The 23,161-nt window shown below is 40.8% G+C and overlaps 1 protein-coding gene and 1 long non-coding RNA gene across 2 annotated transcripts; both read right to left on the bottom strand.

Annotated features, from left to right (window-relative positions):
* Positions 1-1,263: 1,263 nt before the first annotated feature.
* On the bottom strand, positions 1,264-6,658 carry LOC114465406 (uncharacterized). Its single transcript, XR_003674305.1, has 2 exons — positions 6,472-6,658; positions 1,264-2,729 (listed from the first exon to the last, which is right to left on the bottom strand). It is a non-coding gene; the product is annotated as an uncharacterized LOC114465406 (long non-coding RNA).
* Positions 6,659-8,523: 1,865 nt separating this feature from the next.
* On the bottom strand, positions 8,524-14,350 carry fam174b (family with sequence similarity 174 member B). Its single transcript, XM_028451797.1, has 3 exons — positions 13,910-14,350; positions 13,600-13,756; positions 8,524-9,800 (listed from the first exon to the last, which is right to left on the bottom strand). The coding sequence occupies exons 1-2, from the start codon at positions 14,185-14,187 to the stop codon at positions 13,621-13,623; spliced, it is 414 nt and encodes a 137-aa protein (XP_028307598.1). The 5' UTR covers positions 14,188-14,350; the 3' UTR covers positions 8,524-9,800; positions 13,600-13,620.
* Between the last annotated feature and the right edge of the window lie 8,811 nt (positions 14,351-23,161).

Raw genomic sequence — 23,161 nt, forward strand, 5'->3', positions numbered from 1 at the left:
GGACCGGATCTAAAGATCATAAAAGAATTTTGTTCAATCAAAATATACGCAAATTATTAATGAATAAATGTTTCTAGCTCGCTATAAAAACGCAAACTGTTGCATATTTTGATCAAAATAAATGCTAACACCAAATCTAAGATCCTTGGTTGGCATGTGACTGTTGGGGTGTGAGCCAAATCTTGAAATTAATCGCAATTGGTCAAAGTGGGCATCGCTTATTACAACATAAACAACAAACATTTATTTCAGCTGAAATATTATGTTGAGGGCTGTGAAATGTACAGTGTATACATAGAAGAGCACACAGACCACACATACCAAAAAGTGCGCCACTAGGTGGCGCTATAAGTGCAAACATATTTTGGCCTGAAACTTTGACATTTTAAATCACATCTTCATAAAGTTTAAATCCACGTGTTCCCTAAATACAGTCGCATCTTCTGACATAGGCCACTCCCACTCCTGAATAGCACTGAATCACCTTCAGTGTTGATTTACGTTCATGGGCTGACCAAGGATAGGTTCTGCACCAACAGATGATGGCATTCCAGATGTCATGTCTTCACTGCAATCTTCTGACTGGCCCAAGGTAGCTGTCAATAACAGAAGAGTCTTAAAAGAAATAATCATAGTTCTATCATTTTAACATGACATTTTTTTAATGTTAATAAACTTTTACAACTTTTGCTACAGTACAACTGTCACATAAATATGCCAAGGTCACAGACAGTAAAATATCACTGTATGTGAATTAATGAATAAATTAATGAATACATCAATGATTCTGTATGAACAAATAGTTTGTATTTTAACATATTCATTCACAAAATTTATAACATTTCGAGACTTACATGTAACATCTTCACTGTCTCTGAAAGGCTCCACATCAAAGTTGTTGGCACCAGCAGAACGTTTGGAATACCGTGCTCTTGCTTTTCTTCTCTTCAATTGTTCACCACGTTCAACTGATCGAGCAACAGATGTACTTTGATTTTAGAGTGCCCGAGTTTCAGTGTGGGGGCCCAATCTACATCTGCCTCATGCAACTCATACACAGGTCTTCCTACAACGAAAATGTTTTTTTTCAATCAATCACTCAATCAACTTTATTTATAAAGCACTTTTTAAATAATCAAATGTAATACAAAGTGCTTAACAGGTCTAAAAACAATGCAAAGGCAGAAACAAATGTACACACTGTCACGGTGCGGTGTGGGTGTGGACCCAAATGCAAGGAGAGATGGAGGCAGAATAGAAGCATAACGTTCCTGGAACCAGTCCATGTTTTTATTCTCAAAACAAAACTCAAAGGCAGGGGAACAGGAACAGGGAGCAAGACCAGACACAGCAGGACACGAGGAGGGAGACAATGAACCTGACAACATCAACGAACAAGTAACACACTGTGACCAAACACTCAGTTAAATAGTGGAGGAAGCCTGATTGGGAATGGGCCACACCTGGGTAAAAACATGAGGGAGCTAATCAATCACCAACCAAGCACACAGACATCACTGGGGGGTGGAGCCACAAACAGGAATCCCTGAAACACAGACAAGAGTTAACACAAGACCAGACTCAAACCAAATAAACAAAGACAGAATAACGAAAAGAGGACCCCAAGGGCTAAATAACCAACACATGACACACACACACACACACACACACACACACAAATGCGAACTTGCCTGGTTGTATGAAGTGGAAGTGCAAGATCTTGTTATTTTAAAAACACATAAGTCAAGGTAGTAATGTACAAAAAACTAACCCTTCACAAAATGTTCTTCACATTCTCGTGTGTATTTGTAGCTTGTAGGTTTGATATCCAATCTGTGCAGATTTGCGAGCTACTGTCTTTGACATCTGCGAGTTAATCCTTTGATTACTGGCCTTTCACGATGTTTAACAGTAGTGTCAACAAAAACGTATGTAGGTGTCATCAGTAAGCAAACATAACAGTTGGCTAGGCCCCTACTTTTAGCTTGATAGTGCGCGTATCAGTACCAGGTGTTCGTAAAAAACGTTTATCCAACGTTTATTTCTGCTAGCATTAGTATCCCTGTAAAAGGAAACATTCACATCAGGATCAACACTTGCATTCATTGGTTCAAGCCCAGCCAGAGGAGTACTGGAATTGCTGACAGGACCATCGCGTCAATCGATGACCAACTTCAATCACAGCGAGAAAGGCTTGTGACCTCTTTTCTCCCACGATGTCCTCAAGGTTGGATTTCAAAGGCTTCAACAGACCGTATGCCCCGTAAGAAAGGTCAGCTCGTGACCCCCCGAGGTCTTTTTTCTTTGCCTCGTAAGAAAGGTCAGCTGGTGACCGCCCGAGGTCTTTTCCTTTTCCCTTTCGTTTGCAACTTTCAAAGCAAACGAAAGGTCATCAAAGCACTGCTCCCGATCCAGAAGAGAGGAAACGCTCCTTACTGCGGTTCCTCGATCAGTGGTGATGTTGGTTCTTCCTCCGTTGGACGGGTCGCCTCAAGATCAGTGTCGGCTGGTGTTGGCACCTTCCTGCAGTGTGATGCATGAATCCACGTGGCTCGCTCTGCGACCTTCACAGCCGTGTGTGTCGTCAGTTGAACCTGAAAAGGGCCGATTCACCTTTGGTCGGTCCACCCTGTTCGTCATTAGGCCGAATATCGTGTAGATGATCAGTTGGTGTCAGAGGAAGGGTAGTCTCCACACACCTGGCAACCTCTCTTGGGATGGGTTGGTACCTGAACAGAAGAAAAGAGGGGGAAAAAAATAAATAAAATAAAATAAAATAAAATAAAATAAAAGTTTAAAGAGTAGGGGTGTTAGGGTTAGTTAACTAACTAAATGAATAGTTAGTATGGCTCTGGTGCTCAGTTATAGCTTCCAGGAAGGTAGAGACAGGTCAGAGGTCAGGATCTGAGAGCTTTTCAGATCCTAAAAGGTGCTGCTGCACAATCACACAATGGTTAGGTGTGGGTTAGTGAGCTTTTAGCCATGCCTAACTCAATGTTATCTGTAGCCCATTCACACGTGAGTGGGAAAATATGAGGCTGAAAGAAAAGCAGGAAGTATTAATTCGATTCTCCTTTCCTGGAGCAAGGAGAAGCATAGCTGGAGTTGCAGTGATTCTCAAACTGTGGTACGTCTACAACCAGTGGTACGCTGATACCTGGTGAGAAGCAACAATTTGAGAACCACTGTGTACAAGGACATGCAAGTCGGACGGAGAAGTGTGGAGTGTGACTACATGTCTTCTCAAGATGAATACATACAATTGGGAGACATGGAGATGTGAGAAAGCTAAATAAGTTTAACCAAATAAATAAATAATGTTATTTATTTATTTAAATTGTTTGTTATATTTTTTACTTCCGCCTTGGCGGAGTCTACACTTAGATTATTGCCCATGGTAGTACTGACAGTCTGCTATCTGCTGATCAGGCAGAATTGGCACGGCCGTGCACTTAATAACCAAACTCAACTCTCTCAACAGCTGCAAATTCCAGAAATTTAAAACAAATATCCGAATCACAGGAGAACCTCTCAACCGTTGCCTTTATGAAAATATAAAGCTGGGAGAATTATACAGGGGAACCTCTCAACCTCTGCCTTTATGAAAATATAAAGCTGGGAGAATTATACAGGGGAACCTCTTAAACTCTGCCTTTATGAAAATATAAAGCTGGGGAGAATTATACCCTCGACCACTAGTTACTCCGGAGATATAAAGAACCCTCCGAATTAGCAGGAGAACCTCTCAACCTTTGCCTTTATGAAAATATAAAGCTGAGAGAATTATAAACACCACCAACGCAGAACTGTCAGGACTTCTGGGCACCCCTAATATTATTCAACATTGAACGGAGCACGCAACCTCTAATAACCCTCACTCTAAGGGAACGTAGAAATTTGTTCAGAACGGTATTCGGTTACCAAGCATGTATCAAATCAGGTGGACCACTATCCCCCAATGAGCGCTTCCCCTAGCAAGGTTTATCCTTTTTCTGCACATTAAACCAGGACTTCTTGTTTGAAAAGTAATTGCCTATGTACTCATAGCAACTAATGGGACAGTTTTCTCAGGAAAAATTTGGTACCCCCCCTGCTGTCCAGTGGCTTCGGGCCGGCAAGACAGTCCGACGCGGTAAGGAGGAGGCGCGCAAAATGAAAACGATGAATGTTGAACTAGGCTGTCTGTCGCAAGCAGCTTAAAAAAGGGTAAGGTACAGATTGTTTACGAGGGTATCGGTCAAAAAATGTCAAAATGTAAACTTGGTTGAGGCTGCAGTCCTCAATCTCTGTCTCAATTCTCCTGAAATTGAGAGAAAAAAACATGTGAGCTCAAAAAAAATCATGGCCAATAAAAGAATAAAAAAAAATAAACACTTCAGCTCCAAAAGCTGAGGCAACAGAGGGCTCTTTCTTCAACGGATGTAACCATATCTTGCATTGTGGGGGGGGTCTCCCCTCAACAAGAAAATAAAAGGAAAGAAAAGCAAACAAAAACAAACCTATTAGTAACACTATTTTCTTCCCTTTTGTTTGTTCTTTTCTCATAGAGGCAAAAGCAGTGTAAATAAATGAGCAACATAATGAATAAAAGCAAAGGTAAATGATGGGCACACATGGTCTCATGTGGCAAACAGAAGGGTTCTGTGTGAAGTTATGGTGGTCCTGTGTTTCAGCTCATAGTTATGAACGTGAGTGTGTGACTGTATGTCTGGTCTGTCCGGGTGTGAGAGAATAAATGAAAACAAAATAATCTAGCGTACAGTCAGAAGATAGAGGGGTTAGTATTGTCCTATCGAAGGAGAAGCTTGTTGGCTATTTGCTAGTTGTCCCCATCCATGCCAAAGTTCAAGGCTAAAGTGATATAGCACTACCACCAAAGGCTGTGGTGGACTTCTTATGGCTTGGTATCCTCGTGGCTTTTGAAACAGTGTCTTTTTTGGTGAAGATATTCCAGCAGACGTGTGATCAGTCTGCAGTTGCTGCCCATCATTCAGGCAGTATTCGTGGCGTTTAACCCGCAACTCATTGGTGGGGGAGTGTCCAACCAACTCCGACGCCCACAGGTTCTCAGTCTTTGATGATGGGACAGGATGTGTTAATCCCAGCATTGGCATGCGGCCCATTCCATAGACGATGAAGAGTTGACTTGGGACTGAGCGAGTTATTTTGTTGCAGCATTGCTTTGCTGAATGGGAGAGTTGAGTCCTTTGATAGTCGATTTCCTTCTGAAGCTTGGTCCTTTGAATGATGTTGACATTTCATTAGCATAAGAGTTGAAGGTGATTTCATTCATTAAGAGCTTTCATTGAAGATGTCGTTTCTTCAGGGACAACCGCAAAGCCAACAGAAACTAACAATAAAATAATAAAAAATGATAATGATGATAACAGTAATATTAAAATAAAATAAAATGAAATACTGTATTCATCTGTGTGTGTGTTTGAGTGTGTGTTGCTCATAGTCATTTTAGAGTGGACCCCAGATATATCAAACATGAAATCAAATGAAATTTAAAATAAAAATAAAAAATAGTGTCTGTGTTGTAATGGCTTAGCACTATTCTGTAGGCCAATGAGGGGCGCTACCTCTCTCTCTCTGTGTGTGTGTGTGGGTGTGCCTCCCTCTCTCTCTCTGTGTGTGGGTGTGGCTCTCTCTCTCTGTGTGTGTGTGTGTGTGTGTGTGTGTGTGTGTGTGTGTGTGTGTGTGTGTGTGGTTGTGCCCCGTGCCACAAGTCCATTCAGCTGAGAGAAAAAAAAAAAAAAAAAACAAAGCGCACAAAAACACAGCAGCTGACTCTCGTCCAAAATGAAAGCATTAAAGCCAAACAACCAAAGGGAGAAATCTGATTCCATTCACACGTTTAAACAAAATAAAAACAAAGATAAAAAAGAAGTAAAACTCACCGAAAGCATAATCTGAGTTCACATCATACCAAGATTGTATATGCGGATGCATATATTATTTGTTTATTGGATTGTTCATCTGTATGATTCCCATGATTAGTGTTTTACTCCCTGTAGTCTTCACTACAGTTTAGGTTAGGTTTGGGGTTTTAATCTATTTTGATATCGGTACAGAGGTGAACTCAGTACATGGCACCGGGGTGTTTTGGAAACTTTGGTTGCCTGTCTATCCTATGGTCAGGCCCTCACAGGCTGTCCGGGGAGGTGCCTGAACAAAACCAAAGTAAATAATGACCAGCCATACTAGATGCCTGAACAAAAATATCCGAACCCGAAGAAAAATAGAGGGAACTTATAATATTAAAAAGCAAAGAACTTCAACCATTTGACCCTCTCTCATGGCAGTTTCTTTCACAGCGTCAAAACACAGAACAGCTGAAGGAGGAGAGAACCTCCAGAATGATGAAAATCAATACAGTGCTCGACTGGTTGCCTTTCTATCAACACAGAGCGAATATATATATGTAAATTAAAATTTATATATATATATATATAAAGGCAGCTTTACCTTAATAGTTCGAATTGGTGTTGAGTGTCAACCGATGGTTCGTGGTCCAGTCTCTGTCCGAGGGGCAGCCCACCGTGGGGCAGCCTTGGGGTTTTAAGTGCGTCCACTCTCCAGTGCTGGTCCACGGCAGAAGCCCCCCAGAGTAGAAGATGGATCCTGTTCGTGATCGCCAATTTGTCACGGCAAATTTGCGGTTGACCTCATTTGGAGACATGATTTATTGCTCTGGTTGAGTGATGGAGTCCAGGCGAAGCATTGATGATTTTATAAAAAAGGTTTATTATAAAACTAAGTAAAAAAGAGTACAAAGATGGACAAAATTAGTGACCGCCCGGCCAGGCGATCCGAGGACAGAGTGGCACACAGTTCTAACTCATCATGTATATTCCCCCTCAGTCCCCCTCCCTCCTCCCCCCAGGAGATAAAGAGGACAGGGTGGAGGTGATAGGAGAGGGTGAAAAGAGACAGTTTCTTCTTTGGGTCAAAACAACCAGTTCTCTGGTATCTCCTGAATGTCGTGAGTTTCGGAGGTGTGTGCGTGTATGGTGTTTGTGTGTATGAATGGATGTGTATTGGGTGTGTATGTGTGACTATGTGAGTGTGTGTAGGCATGTGACTGTGTGATGCCTCCGTGTCTGAAAGATAAGATGTGTTTTGGGAAGAGAAGAGAGCAGAAAACATGAGACAGCAGAAATGAAAAGTCTCAACTTAAAGCCTTAAAAAGAATAAGGTCTATGAGTAAATATGTTAATAAACATAACTAACAATTTTGGCCCTGACAGTAGGTAAACTAAAGAATGAAACATTGTTGCAAGCAGAATTTTTACTCGACAACTGCGTACATAACTCCCATTTTGGGCTTTTCTCTGCAGTTATCGCCGTGTTGTAAATAAAAGTTGTCAAAAAATGGTGTAAACTAGCAAATCAGTGAGGATCATGGGAAATTTGTGACATCGGTGCAAACAATCTATAGTACTGAATCACCTGGGCTGGGCCACGCCCATTACTATTACAACACTGCAAATGACACGTTGGCCTGTGTCCTGACACTTGCCCCAATCCCGTCATCCTTTGTGACGTACTTAGGGGCTCCGCAAAACCTGCCCCTTTCATAACTGCTTGCAGTTCTAGTTCTTATTATTATGATTCCTGTGAGGAAGGAAAAGCTGTCTTTTACATTATTCACCATGTTTGTTTTTTATAGACGATGCTTTTTAAAGCAGCTTCATTTTTAGGTCAATAAAGCCTATAAAATATATTTATTTATCAGACAGGAAGTAGCTCTAGGAATAAAAGTATTTTTCATTTATACAAGTGTTTATAAAAACAACATAATGTAGAATAGATGTCTGAAGTGTAATTAGATTGCATACTTAGCTTCTCTTTGATACTTTACTTTTCTTCACTCATTTTTTTTTTATTTTTTAATAATTTTTCAGTTTCTTAAAGCTCATGTTTTCCAAAAATAATGAGAGCAAAGAAACTGTGCAGCATTTTTGATTTGTCCATAAAACGTTTGCAGTGAAGCTTAGAACAGACATTATCATCATCATCATCAGGGTGTGAAACCTGTAAAATGGTAAATGGACTTGATTTTATATAGCGCTTTATCACCACACTGAAGCAGTCTCAAAGCGCTTTACATATCAGCTCATTCACCCATTCACTCTCACATTCACACACCAGTGAGACAGGACTGCCATGCAAGGCGCTAGTCGACCACTGGGAGCAACTTAGGGTTCAAGGACACTTCGACACATAGTCAGGTACTGGGTTCGAACCCCCAACCTCTCGATCAGAAGACGACCCTCTACTACCTGATCCACGGTCGCCCTGTAAAAATATGAACTGTTCAGTTAATGAAGCCTGGATCTGAAACCTTTATTGAATGTTCACATACAGTATTATTATTATTGTGCCAAACTGTCAACAAGTGTTTGCATTATCTAATACATTATCTAATAGATTCAAGTGGAGTGTTTGAAGTTTCAATGTTTGTGCAGTTCTGATGGAATTTTATGATATTAAACTTGAAAAAAAGACTTGAGTCTCTTTTAGCTATAAGAGCTGTTTTATTTCAGTAGTTTCAAACTGATGGAAACAAAGGAATTATAGAAGTGGGAACATAGAATCTCTAGTGTGTTAGAGCTTGTTTTTCCAAAACAGAGCCAACATTTTGATTTCTTTCTTTACAAGACAAACTTTCTGCAGCAGACGATTCTTTTCCAATAAACGTCCACAAATAGCATCATAAAGTCGTGAGCTGTTTCCATCTGTATGCACGCGCGCGCACACACACGTTAGCAAAGCTGACACACTCGTCTCAGAACAAACACGTCCATCTGCAAACAAGTGGAAAACACATAAAGCTTCACCAACAAACACACGTTTCAATCTCTCATTGAACGCTTTGGTCCTCAGCAGAAAAAATAATTGATGTCCACACAATCTGAACAAATTATTTACAGAAAAGACTGAGTCAGAAGCGCTGAATACAGAGACGTGGAGTCGTCCGAGAACCACTGCACCCCAATGCACCACGAAGGATCACATCTCCCATCTCTCGCACACACGCACACACACACTCCCTCTTTTTATCAACTTGTTTTTTAACTTTGGTTAATTTGTGTAATTTTTCAGAATAAAGAAAATAAACATTAAAAAGTTTTTTTTCCTTCAACAAATATATTCGTAACTTTTCTAAACTCACCAACTTGTCACACAGAGTATAAATTATTATGTCTGAAAAATCTAAAAATATCACATTTTATTGGACTTTTTAAAACAAATCCTGCTGCTGATGTAAGAGTTTGAACTAAAGTCACAGTTAAACACATTCCTAACAAACGTGTGTTAGATAAATAAAATACATTAGAAATAGTTTCCTGCTGACGTAGACGTCACTGTCATAATATAAATGTAGGATCGAGTGATTCGTATTTCATTTCAGTTACAAAAATATCAGTTTGTGTATTTTTTGCACATTGTTGGCAGCACCGACCACACTGATGATTCTCTGCTGAGATCATGTGACCAGTGATCATCTACTCATTCTGTCAGTGGTCAGCGTCTGTAGAGGCTGCACAGACAAGGATACATAGATGCAAATACAGACATAGATATAGATACATACATACAGATACAGACATAGATACAAATACATAGATCTGTAAAATGTTCCAGTTGATGAGGAGGAGGAATTTATTAAAGCAGGAAACTTTTCTACTCGTGTGCTGAGGCATCGTTTGGGAGGCAGATACAATTCATAGTTTGTGTTGGAGCAGCACAGACGAAGTGGTAAAGAAGATTCTGGAACGCTGAGGATTCACCTACAAACCAAAGGATGAAAGTCAGAGTTAGTTTAAATTGTTCTGATCTTTGTTTGTTCAGAATCCAGTTTGACTTAAAGAATGTCAAACAGGATGTCTCGCCTTCCTTTGAGGAAGTGTTGGCATGGAGGAACAATAGCGAGCAGGGAAGGGTGTGACCTAAAGTCAACAAAGAATTTACAGAAAAACACTTGGTTTGAGGAAACTATTCAGCTGTTCTACTGCCGAGACAAGTTCCCCTAAATGTGTTTTTGTGCTGAGTTTTGTTCTAATGAGATACAGACAGTGCACAACTCTGCCATTATCACACACACACATGCACACACAGTGTTTATGAGAAAAGGAAAAGCAGGTTCTGTAATCATTCCATCACCACATCATGTGACGTCTGTGTTTCAGTGTTTATCTTTGAGGGTAACAAATACTTAATCTGAATTCAGTGTTTAAAACTTTGCATTACCCACAGAAAAATCAATACTCACCTTTTTTTTTAAACTCTTTTTACTTGTTTGGAAAAATATTATGGATAAAATAAGTTAGAAATAGTGTTTATGTCATCTAAAAGTTTTCCATACACACACAAAGCAGGTGACGAGATGATAAAGTAGAATAAGATTAATTAATAAAAACCGATCAGGAATAACTTTGTGTGATCAGTCATTGGAGCTGAGGGTGGGACAGGTAAACACAAGTAATCTGAAGATAATCCTGGGAGGAGAAAAGTAAAGCCTTCACTTAACCATCCTAGTGGTTAAGGAAGGGTTGCTGGTTCAAATCCTCTAAGGGGCATTGAGTGAGTCACTAAAGGTGATCAATCACACATCGTCTCCGATCAAAGCCTGGATCTGATCCAATGGGATTCAAATTAGGGCTGTGCATTGCCTTGAATCTAATGATATGAAATGGTTCACATTTCACAATACGATCAACAGAGTAGGCTCCCGTGCGCTGTCAGTGAATAGACACAGTCAGTTGCGATAGCCAATCAGGTCTCGTCGAGTAATAAAAGGTTTGTCCCAGAGCGCCCCCTGTAGAGTGGGAAGAGTAGGGAGTGGGGGGCACAGTAGGTCAGCCGGGGGGCACAGCCCCTGAATGACACCGACACTGGGAGTGAGATAGTTTAACAAGGTCTGATGTAGTTCACTCATTGGCGGAGAATTGCGTATGGACGTGTTCATACCAATCTCTAATTATGGCTGAAATGTACCAACCAATTGAAGGGAAAAAAGGCAGCTCATGTGGCACACAAAGGGTTAAATCCTTTCCCACTTCGGCACCGCCTCCAAGTGCGTCTTTGAGACAGGGCACTCAGCCTGCGCGTGTGTGTTTGTGCGTGTCTGCCCGCACACATGAAAAGGTAGGAGTGTATTTTTATTGGAGGTGTTTTTAAATGAATGTGATGCTACACTACCTGCTAATGATTCCATGGCTGCTCTGTTTGTATGATGAAGTACTCAAAGCTTTATTTTGTATTCAGTAACTGCCACTATCAGGAAGATATCCCACACTTCTCTAATTCTACATTTCACTGTTCGATTAATATGTGATGCTTGAACATGTTATTATTGAGAGCTGAACTGTAACTCTGATAACTAATTTATTATTTGTTTGTTTGTTCCTTTGTATAGTTGCCATAGATTCATGTGATTGTTGATTACATTGATTATTGATCAGTATTATTGCTTCTGCCTGTTGGACTGTTTATTGTACAAATGTTTGTAAACTATAAAATAAAGAAATACTTCAAAATGCCACACATTGATTCTAATTTGTTTGTTTTCAGTTTGATTTGCTTCCTTTGATTCATCCTGAGGAGTTCAGCTGCTCGTCTCTCACAGTGTGAGCATCACACTAGTATTAAACTAATAACAGGTTATACAGAGGAAGTTTTTCAGATGAATATTGAATACACACAATATTATTAAATACAGTGTTTTGACCTTGTAGATTATTTTTGTGCTTAATATGAACTGTTCTAGAAAAACCTTGCGTAATAAACTAGTCATAAACATCAGTGTAATCAACAAGGATAATAGTCAGATGTCAACATCTCTCATCTCTATCTACTTATTAATGTGCAGTTAGTTAACTTACGTATAGCCTACTGTCTACAGTTAGTGCTAGGTTACTGTCTGATGTTTCCATACAAACCAAGTCCTTTATGGTGTGCTAACATGATTTGTTGAATAGACTACTAGACTTCACACATTACATTTAAAACAGATCATTATTATGAGTATGTACTATTACTGTTACTGTAAGTGTGATGTCACCATCAGCACCTGTAAATGATGTGGTATTTATAATGGTCCTCTTTAGTCTTCTAAATGATAGCTGCATTCCTACACTTAAAAAAAGATAATCTAATGTGGATGTAATCCAAGTAATCAGATTGCGTTACTCAGATTAAGTCATGTAAGGAATTACATTACAAATTACATTTTTGAACATGTAATCTGTTATGAATTACATTTTGGAAGTAACCTTCCCAACACTGATAACACTGTAATGCAATTCAAATTTAATTTGTTTTTACACGAAATGTATAAAATATGTAATTATTAACTTTATAAATGTGATGTTGCCTGCCTGCATAAGAGCAAGGCAGTAGATGTTGGGCTTTTTGGATTGAAGGTGTGATAGCAGTGTATACTGTATTGGAATTTATGTACAAAAATATAATAATTACTAGGGCACTCTTTGGTAGATCTGTGAAATTTTATGTAAATATAAGGAGCAGGCAGACAACGTTTTTCTGTATAATAGCAGTCGACATTCTTGTGTTTTGTTGTTAATGTTAATTCTATGTATAATGCAAAGTTTATTGCAGTGGTTTGCACTATGACTGAAGAAAAATTCAGATATTGTTATAGCTCAGCCTTCTCATCTGTTATTACACTAGTGTAATTATTACACCGCTTAATAATGTATACAATTTTTCTCCCTTGGCGGCGCCGCATGGTGGTGATGAGTAGCAGGAGGCTATGTCCCCACCACTGTCATTCACACAAAAACAAAGGATAATGTAATTAAAAATTGAGCTTTTGGAAAACTCCAACCAAAGTGAAGATTTGGGAAAATCTTGCCCGCTTCGGGGTGCTTGTGTATGCTTGCTTGTCGGCCTGTGGCTGATGGGGTGGCCCTGCTTGGGCGATCGATGGCGTCCTCTCTCGTCGGGGGGGGCCGGGGCCACCTCCCTGTGGAAGATTGATGCCGTGCTCCATGGGGCACGGCATCAACCCCACTCCCCAGGCACAGCGGGGCACCAGCCACACCCACCAGCGGTCAGGGGGCAACCCCCGCCGCATGCTGGCCACGAGCAGCCACGTGCCGTCTAAGTCATTTACCCTCTCCAGTGGCCAGCTGTATGGACACTTTGGTGCTCACACCAGACAGGCCTCCTACATGGACCGGTTCTCAAACATTGTTAGGCAGGTGTGCAAAGCTATAACGGGGCACTTGGGACCCCAATGCATCCAGTTATCCATTCACATGGATAGCACATTTATGTGATTTTGTGTGGATGTATTTTTTTATATACAGTATATATAATGGAGGAGGGGGGATATAAAACATACCCAGCTACATGTGGACAAGGCCTCAAAAACAAACCAACACCCTTGGGTTCACATGCTATGCAGATGTTTGTGACATTAAATGTTTTTTTCTGATTAAAAAAACATGATTAAAAAAATGGATTTGCACATTTTTTAGATCAATATGATAATCGCACAGTTAAATATCAGGATATATTGCCAAATTGTGTTTTGTCTTCCTTACACCCGAAACTCAAACTTACGTTGTCATTGAGGAATCGATTCTACCTGTACTTGACATTAAAGAGGGTGGAGTCATCTTCATCATCGTGGTCTTCATTTAGAGGAGCCATCTCGACGCGCTCTGCAGGTGTGGTGATGATGTCGTATTTTCGAGTTTTTCTCATTCGTTTCCCGGATCTAAAGGAACCAATCATGAGATGAACTGGGTTTTCCAAGTGAAACATTATTAAACGTGCTTTTTAAACACAAACGTGAATTAAATCAAAAGTGAAACTTTGACTTTGATCAAAGCCAATCAGATCAAAGCAGATGACAGTCAATGATGCCCACCTGATGACTTTGATGAGCAGACACGTGATGAGCGCAGCTGTCAGTCCGCACACCAAAATGACGCCGTTCTTCAGCGCGGGAAGGTGCGTCATAATGGAGGAGATCCGGGACCCCACGGAGGGATCGGTCCCGTTCCTCAGCGCGTGCTCGTGGCTCACCATGGATGATGATGAGGTCAGGTTAGGGAGCGTAGCTGATGAAGTGATGACGTGCGGCTCGGAGGTGACCCCCCACAGAGCCGCGAGCAGCAGCGTCACACTCACAGGAAGTGTCCCCATGACGTCCCACACGCACGCACACACTTTCTTTAATCTGTGAGTATTAATCCAAAATCTGCTTCTGATCGATCATCATCCTCAGCCTCCGCTCGTTCCTCTGACGTGAGAAACACAGAAAACCTCTCTGACGCTCAGGTTAACATCTTCCTCCTCCTCTTCCGGAAAGGGATCAGCACTGCTACGTTCACGGGCCCTTGGCCATCACACACACAATATTATCCCACGGTTTGATGGTTTTAAAGTTCAAAAATAAGAATTTATTAAAAGTTTATTTGATTTAAATTAATAAGTAAAATAAAAAAAGGTTCAAAGATAAGGAAATGTCGGTTCATATGAATATAAACATCTACACATAAGGGCAACATTAGAGACGTGGGTTTATGGTACATTCTGTAATTTGACAAGAATAATAAAGCTTTAAATGGGATTTATTTAAAGTGAAAACGCTAACAATGGGTGGTGATTATTTTTTGGGTAATTTGTTCAGTCAAGTTATTTGTCCAGTGTTGAACTAGTGATCAAGTCATCATATGAAATGACCATTATTTTTCTACAATGTTTTGTTAAAGATTTTACTCAAAATACAATTTTAAGATTTTTTACAAAAAGGAAAAAGAGTAAAACATTTTTTTTTTTTAAATGACTGACTAATATTATATTTGATTCTTTATTGTATTTCTTTATTTATTTTTATTTCTCTATTTTGCACTATTAAAAAAAAAAAGTACATAAAATCACAGAAATAGATATTGTGGTGTGGTAGTGTAGGAAGAGGCAGAAACCTCAAAGAGCTTAAATAAAATAATAATAATAACTTAAAACACTACACAGTCTCACATAATTGTATTCTATAGTTTCACTTTGTCAAATATAAATCTAGTTCAAATCAAATGCAATTTAAAAATATCTGACCTTGTACATATTGTCACTTTGTGCACTAATCCTGACTACTCTATATTTGTAACACAGTATAAACAATATGATAAAAAAAAAAAATGATTTTAGACACAAAAAAGTCTCTGGGGTCACCAGTAATTTGTGATATAAAAATGGGGTCAACCTTAGCTGTAAGGTCTTTCCGTCCTTAGATTTAGTCCCAATCCCTCCTCACTTACACTGAGTTTGTTGGTTTTATCATTAAATTATATTCATACAAATATAATAATATGCATATTATTAAAGATAAAAACAAGACAAAACATGTTATTGTTCATGTTTTTAAATAGTAACTAGTTATTTTTTAAATATTAGTTAAGTCAAGTGATTACAGCCTTGCTACGTGCGAGTGCACATAAAGATTGCAGAGTCTGACCAATCAATGGAGAGAACTGTCAGACTGATCGTCTTTACAATGAATGGAGAAACAGCTAATGATCTTAAACAAATATAATGAATATAAATCTATGATGACAGTGAGAGCAACAGTGTAGTAGTGATGATCTACTTCATAATTGGTAACGACCAGGTTGCTGAAGTTTAAAATGATGAATAATTAAAATCAGAAATTCAGACCAAAGACAACACTGTTGTTGCAGACAAGGCAGAAATGAGAGAACTCAGGCAGGAAGCTGCTGATACTGTGAATGCGTAAAAGTGGGAGATTATTTATTAGATTAATCCATTGGACGATAAATGAACAGCACTCTGTAGTTAAACTTTATTACAGCGCAGGTGTTTCTATTCAAGTAGAACTCTAACACACACACTGGGATCAGCATTAATAGATTGTTTGCATTGACGTCACAAATTTCCCATGATCCTCTCTGATTTGCTAGTTTCCGCCATCTTTTATGACAACTTTTATTTACAACACGGCGGTAACTGTTGAGAAAAGTGCAAAATGGGAGTTATGTGCGCAGTTGTCGGGTGTCTAACAATTCTGCTCGCAACAATGTTTCATTCTTTAGTTTACCTACAGTTAAACAGTGTGAAGGGCCAGAAATCAAAGGATTAACTCACAGACGTCAAAGACAGTATCTCGCAAATCTGCACAGATTGGATATCAAACCTACAAGCTACAAATACACACGAGAATGTGAAGAACATTTTGTGAAGGGTAAGTTTTTTGTCCATTACTACACTAACTGTGTTTTTAAAATAACAGGATCTTCCACTTCAGACCACCACGCATGTCCGTGTGTGTGTGTACCAAGTAGTTCACACTCGGCCACATGCCTGCATCGTCCTCAAATTTTAACAATTTGCTGTAGGGGTCAACCAGACTTCTCTATCTTACTGCGAAACCTAGCTTTATCTGGAATATTCAATCCTTGATAAATTTGGGGAAAATCACATTAATCCACCATTGAAGATGTGTTGTTATGCAGCTGTATACATGAGAGATGGTGGATCCAAGCAAATCCGAGAGGATCATGGGATATGTGACGTCAGTTGCAAACCACCTATTGCCATAGTGAATAAGCTCCAGTGACCTTTGTAGTCCAGCACACACTGATTAAATCACGGAAGTTAGCGCGATAAGAGGTAATCTAGATTCATAGTACACCCCCTTAGTGTCAGTTCCAATCAAATCTTTTCTCAGGTAATTGTAAAAAAAAAAACTCCATATTTTCCTAAATTTGTCCTGTTTATTTTCAGGAAAAATCAGCAAAATTAAGAGTGATATCTTTCAACTTCAAGCAGGTAGAAATGAGAGGACATGAATGAACCATCTGTTTAAACATAACATTTCTACCAATAATACGACCTGTTTCTCTATGTAATGTAACAAAGTTCCACCAGGTGGCAGCACACAGTGATTTAGTGTCTGGCATCCAAAAAAAAAAAAAAAGGCCAGAAAAACTTATCTGCACTATAATCGCTTTACTTTTAATTTCAAGGGATCATCAAATGACTGAGAGATCATTTTGAAAGTATCAGTTTATGAAAAAGCTGTTGTTGCAATTCATTGTATTTGGTGATTGTACTTGATTTCACAGTAAATATTTTTGATTTGGTTGTCAGTTAATCAAAGGTTTGAAGCCCCCCTCGTGTGGCCACGAGATAGTACTGCGGTCGAAATCGAAAACTAAACACTCAAAAACGTGATGGTATTCTTTTTACAACACTGAAATATAGTGTATGAGTTTCACAAGTTGTTCCTGAATCCAGCACTGTCCCCAACAAGCCTTTACCGTTCATGCTAGAATAGACGCGCAGCATTATTTTGAAGCTCAGATAGCGCGACCAAGGAAATGGAAAGCCTGGATGGCGTTACCGCAGTTAACAGTCAGTCTCTCATAAGTATCTCACTTCACCGCAGTACTATCTCGTGGCCACACGTTATTATCTCATGGCCACGCATAATTTTTTTTTTATCTTCCAATGTCACCAGGAGGGCTCCGTAAAAATGTGATCTCCCGTATTTTTACTCATATGTGACGGAAACTTAGAGGCCAAATAACGACAGGCTTTAATGAAAATGCGCATGGAGCATGGAGTGTGTGTGTGTGTGTGTGTGTGTGTGTGTGTGTGTGTGTGTGTGTGTGTGTGTGTGTGTGTGTGTGTGTGTGTGTGTGTGTGTGTGTGTGTGTGTGTGTGTGCGTGCGCGCGTGTGCGCGTGTGTGTGTGTACACTCGGTGACGCACTGTGTAACGTTAGTGCATCTGTGTTTGACTGTTTTCATTGTGATGATTGCAAATATAAAAAACATGCTGATGATTTTGATCTCTCGTGTGTATTTAGTCATTTGGTTTTTAAAGTTATTGATAAAAATCAGAATAAAACATCATCAAAACTTCTTATTGATCAGAGTGAAGCTCCGACCAAAGACCAGGATCCACCTGTTGGCTCTAAGGAGGTATACTACAAAGCTAGATTTCCTCTTATTGCGCTAACTTCCGGGATTTAATCAGTGTGTGCTTACCTTCAAAGCTGGCTAACGTCTTATGGAGCTAAATCACCATGGTAACTTAGGCGGAACGACTAACCTGGTCGGGGTTCTGAGCGAGTACTAAAGCCCCGCCTCCTGACCAATCAGTTCTCTTAGAAAATGACCTGTCCAATAAAAGGAAGATCATTGTGTGAACACGTCTTTGTGTGGACCTGATGTGATGCTGACAGGAGAGAGAATATTTAGACATTGATGCAATCCTTTCATTTACATTCTATAGGAAACATTTTTATCTGATGGACTAATAAAGTAAAATAAGTCAGCTGATAAAACCTGCGTGTATCGGGCACTTTCAGACCGATAAATTCAGTCATTCATTCATTCATGTATTCTGGGGTAATGCAAAGATATTATAAAATAAGTAAGATATTATAAAATATAAATATATTCCACCTTATGATTTAGGCGGATCTGCATGAACGCAGCATCAGAGCCACAGACAAGTTAACAGTGAATGTGAAACTGATCAGTGTCTGTTTATTCTCCATTTAAAATCTCACTAATTTATCATTAATGCTCATTAATTCCTGCATTAATTACTTTCTGCGTTTACTGCAACAACAGAGTTGTTTTTGGTCTGAATTATGTATTTCAGGTCTTAATATTTTTAAAGAATAATTCCTTAATTGTAACGCAAGGTGCTGATGGTGTAATAGCCACCTCCGTCACTAGAGCACGCCGGTAATCAGACTGAAATCAACACGCTTAAAGCAGAACTAAGTAACTTGCGCTTAGAGCTCCCCCTAAAGGTCTCTTTTGGTTATGTCACTGTCGTAAAAACTCCGCACACCCCGCCACCTGCCCCACTCCACAGCTACATGCGCACCTTTGCTCTCTCAAGACAATAGCAACTGATCACTGAAAAATCCTAATACAACAGTGTTACTAAAGGTGCTTTCACACATATAGTACTATGTGACCATGTGAACAGTATGAGGAAGAGAGACAAGTAAAATAGAATGATGAGGGTGGGAGACAGACAGACAGACAGACAGACAGACAGACAGACAGATAGATGGGTCATAACCGTGGGCGACCGTGGCTCAGGTGGTAGTGGGTCGTCTTCTGATCGAGAGGTTGGGGGTTCCATCCCAGTACCTGACTATGTGTCGAAGTGTCCTTGGGCAAGACACTGAACCCTAAGTTGCTCCCAGTGGTCGACTAGCGCCTTGCATGGCAGTCCTGTCCCATTGGTGTGTGAATGTGAGAGTGATTGGGTGAATGCGCTGATATGTAAAGCGCTTTGAGACTGCTTCAGTGTGGTGATAAAGCGCTATATAAAATCAAGTCCATTTACCATTTACCATAACCCCATGTAGGGTTGCCTGAAATGTCTAGTAATAAAAAGATAAAATAAAATAATACTGACTAAAATTATATTTTTTAAATCTTTTTAAATTCTATTCATTTATTGATTTGTTTTTATTTATCTGTTTTGCACAATTAAAATAAACAATACATCATATCACAGAAACAGATATACAGTGTAGGAAGAGGCAGAAAGCTCAAAGAGCCTAAATTCCAAATTCAAATTCCATTAAAAACACAACACACAATATCACACAATTGTATTTATATACTTTCATTTTGTCAAATATTAATCTAGTTCAAATAAAATGCAGTATCAAAATATCTGAGTGGGTGCATATTGTCACTTTGTGCCCGAATCCTTACTACTCTGTATTTGTAACACAGTATAACAAATATAACCAAAAAACAGATTTTAGAGGAAAAAAGTATCTGGGGTCGCCAAATATTTGTGATTTAAAAATTGGGTCGCGACTCGTAAAAGTTAGAGTTTCATGAGAGTTTCATGAGAATATAGAAGTTAGATAGTTTGTAATGACACAGCAGATCAACATACATGTGTTAATGATACACTCTGACTGTGTAAATAAAGGCCATGCTTGGTCTTCATTCCTGCACTAGTCAGAAAACGTCTGTAATCTGAGATCTGAAACACACTCAGCCTACTACATATCAGACCCAGTGTGTGCACGTGTCCTCAGTCCTTAGTGCACGGCTTAGTTCTGCAGTGGGTCTGCTGTTGCTATGCTGAGTATCTATTTGTGGAAACCTTCCACTGCTGAGAGCATGCGCACTAGCATGGAGCAGCTGATTGGTGAAAGACAGGGTGGATTTACTGCATTCCAACAAAGACGGGACTGACTCTTATTAAGGAAATGATCTTCATCTCAAAAATGCTCCAGATGTGCTCAGGAGACATATAACCTGAACTTTAGTAACCCCATCAATAGTGGGATGTCTTTGTGGCTCAAAAATAATTGTAAGATTAATTTAATAAAAAACACACACACACACACTAGCACAAGCACAAAAACGCATGTACTGTAGCGTCTGAGGAGCTAATGTGCTAATGCCATCACACAACATTTAATCACTGTTACACCAACACGTGCGTTCTGGAAGTTTTTCTGTTACCCTGACATAATCACAAACACAGGGTTTATATTACAAACATTCCTTGGTAAATGCTGATCTTATTTATTAAACCCTAACAACTCTCAGCTCTAACAGAGAGCATTCAGTCTGTCTGTGGCTATTGAGGAGCTACAGAAACAGATTAGGACCAGTTAGAATGGACACTGTTGGAATATATGGTGAATTGGCCCTAGTCAGCTTCTGTAGATTTGACTTTAATAGCAAATCTTTGACTTTTATCACAATATTGTATTTTGAGTTCATTTTTGAAATTTTACCTAATCTCGTCTTTTCAACTTTAATCTCGACATTTAATTTGCCCCAAATTATTTTCACCATAAAAATTGGCCCTAATCTGCTTTGGAAGTGTCTCAATGTGTTCATGAACAAAAAAAGTGGGAAAAAAAATTGTATAATTTATTTATTTTTTCTTAACACAAAACAAGAGAAAAAACACTAAACCTGAAGGTAATGATTTGTTACACAATGAGTATTAAGTAAACTGTATTAAAGTGTGTGTTTTGTGTTGATAAACTGTATTAAAGTGTAAGTTTTGTCTAGTAGTTGGTGATGATAAAGTGTATTAAAGTGTGAGTTTCGTGTAGTTTTGTGGTGATAAACAGCATTAAAATGTGAGTTTTGTGTAGATAAAGTGTATTAAAGTGTGAGTTCTATTTCATAACATTTTATGAGATGTCTCACTATGGGATGTGACCTCTGTCTACATTCCTCAGAAGCACTCTATTTTACTATGCCAATCCTGATTGGTCGGTGAAGCGTGACAGTCCGCTGGGAGACCCTCCCACCTCCTATAAAACGAGGTCAAGGACCATTCAAAAACCTCTTCTCCTCTCAGTTATCTCGCTTCTTCCCCCTCCTCTGAGCCTCAGATCCGGCTGACTGCTTCTTCCGACGTTGTAGCTTCGGCGCACCCGCTGGTCTCCAGCGGCCTCTCACTCCGATGACAGCCTCACTGCTAGCTCCGTGCCGCAAGATTGGAGCTCATGGATCTCAGCACACTTAGATGTTGTCCTAGACTACTGCGCTCGATGTCTTCGTGCTCCTGCGCACGTCAGTCTCCCTCCTGGCCCCTCACTACGGTGTACGGACCAGCTCCAGCTCAGTACCACAGTACTTGAGCTTCAGAACTCCAGCGTCCCAGCTGCTGTTCGAAAATTCAACGCTGTCCCCGACGTCTTCAACGTTCCGGCTCACGTTGGCCAACATCCTCACTAGCGCCAGTGTTAGCTGCCACGTGGTAAAGCAAGCTAATCCACCTGCTCTCGTTATCTATGTCAAGCAGAAATGGAGGCCGAGGCTCCTCTCACTGAGGGGATGGGATGCACTGTGGCACGCCTTTGTCCATGTGGTGGGAGAATCTCTAACATTGGAAGCTCACGAAGCTGCTCGAGCTGCCTGGGCGTCGAACATGCCCGAATGGCGGTCGAATCTCCGGGCTCTTGTCGGCACTGTGCAGTGTTCAACACTCGGTACCTCCACCGGAGACTGGCACATCTTTTGGAGAGGCCCAAACAGGGCCCCTTTCCCTCCACGCACGGCGCTCCTGCCGCGGTGGACCAGGAAAAGGTCACTCAGCTGGGGCCCCTAGCTGAACCTGGCAGATATCTCCTCACTTGACAAGGATATCTTCGTGATAGACTGTGGAGAATTTGAGGAGGACTCCTTTGACCCACTCCTCTCAGGTGTGGATGACGAGGACGAGCTCTTCGTCACCCCGACTCGGGGTGGACTGTCGGCCACCTTCGCTGCCTTTCAGGAGGACATGGTGGGCTCCACGCCTGTCTCCCATCCTCCGAGCTTGGATACGGTGGACGTTTGCAAACATGCTGCTACACAGCTGGCCATTCCTTGACCCGTCGTTGTGACTGAAACAATCAGGTCCCACTATGAAGGGAAGAAACTTCCCGTTTCCAGGGGCGCTCCAAGGCAAATCCTCCCTGTCTTCCCTGAGCTACTTGTGGAAGTAACCCTGGGGTAGCTGCCCTCTCACCGGGAGGACCCCGGTGGCATGTGCCTCCATCCTTGCCTGCAAGGCTATGGAGAGCCGCAGTCTGCTCAGGATGCCGCAGGTGGAGCTGCTCGTAGCGGCCCACCTGCATCCGCGTCAGCCTGCTGTGTCCCCACTAGGACCCATGCTGCTGTCAAAATCGGACCCGCTCCAGTCGGACCTGTCCTGTAGGACCTACGTGGTCGCTGCCCTCTCGGTCAGGGCCATGAATGTCCTCTCCCTCCTCACCGCCTACCAGGCAGAACTCTGTGAGGATTTCGTTTTGTCCCAGGACTCAGCGATTATGGAGGCGATATCCACGATCACCGTTGTGTGTCTCCGCACCCAGGCCTGCTCACTGCAGTCAATGGGTAAGGTGATGGCAACATGGTGGTCCAGGAGCGTGCTCGCTAGCTCGACCTCTCTAAACGGACCCTGAAAGATGCCACATCCTGGATGCTCCCATTGTTCCTGAGGGAATCTTTGGCTCCATGCTGTCTTCTATGCAGTGACGCTGTGAAGCCAGGAAGAAAGATGATGAGGCTCTGCGCCTCGGTCTTCCCAGGAAGCCCCTGCTCCACATCCTCAGCGAGGCCCGCCTACCTGGTCCAGAAAACCTCCGACCCTGACGG

Source organism: Gouania willdenowi, chromosome 6, assembly GCF_900634775.1.
Source record: "Gouania willdenowi chromosome 6, fGouWil2.1, whole genome shotgun sequence".
In the NCBI taxonomy this organism is placed as follows: Eukaryota; Metazoa; Chordata; class Actinopteri; order Blenniiformes; family Gobiesocidae; genus Gouania; species Gouania willdenowi.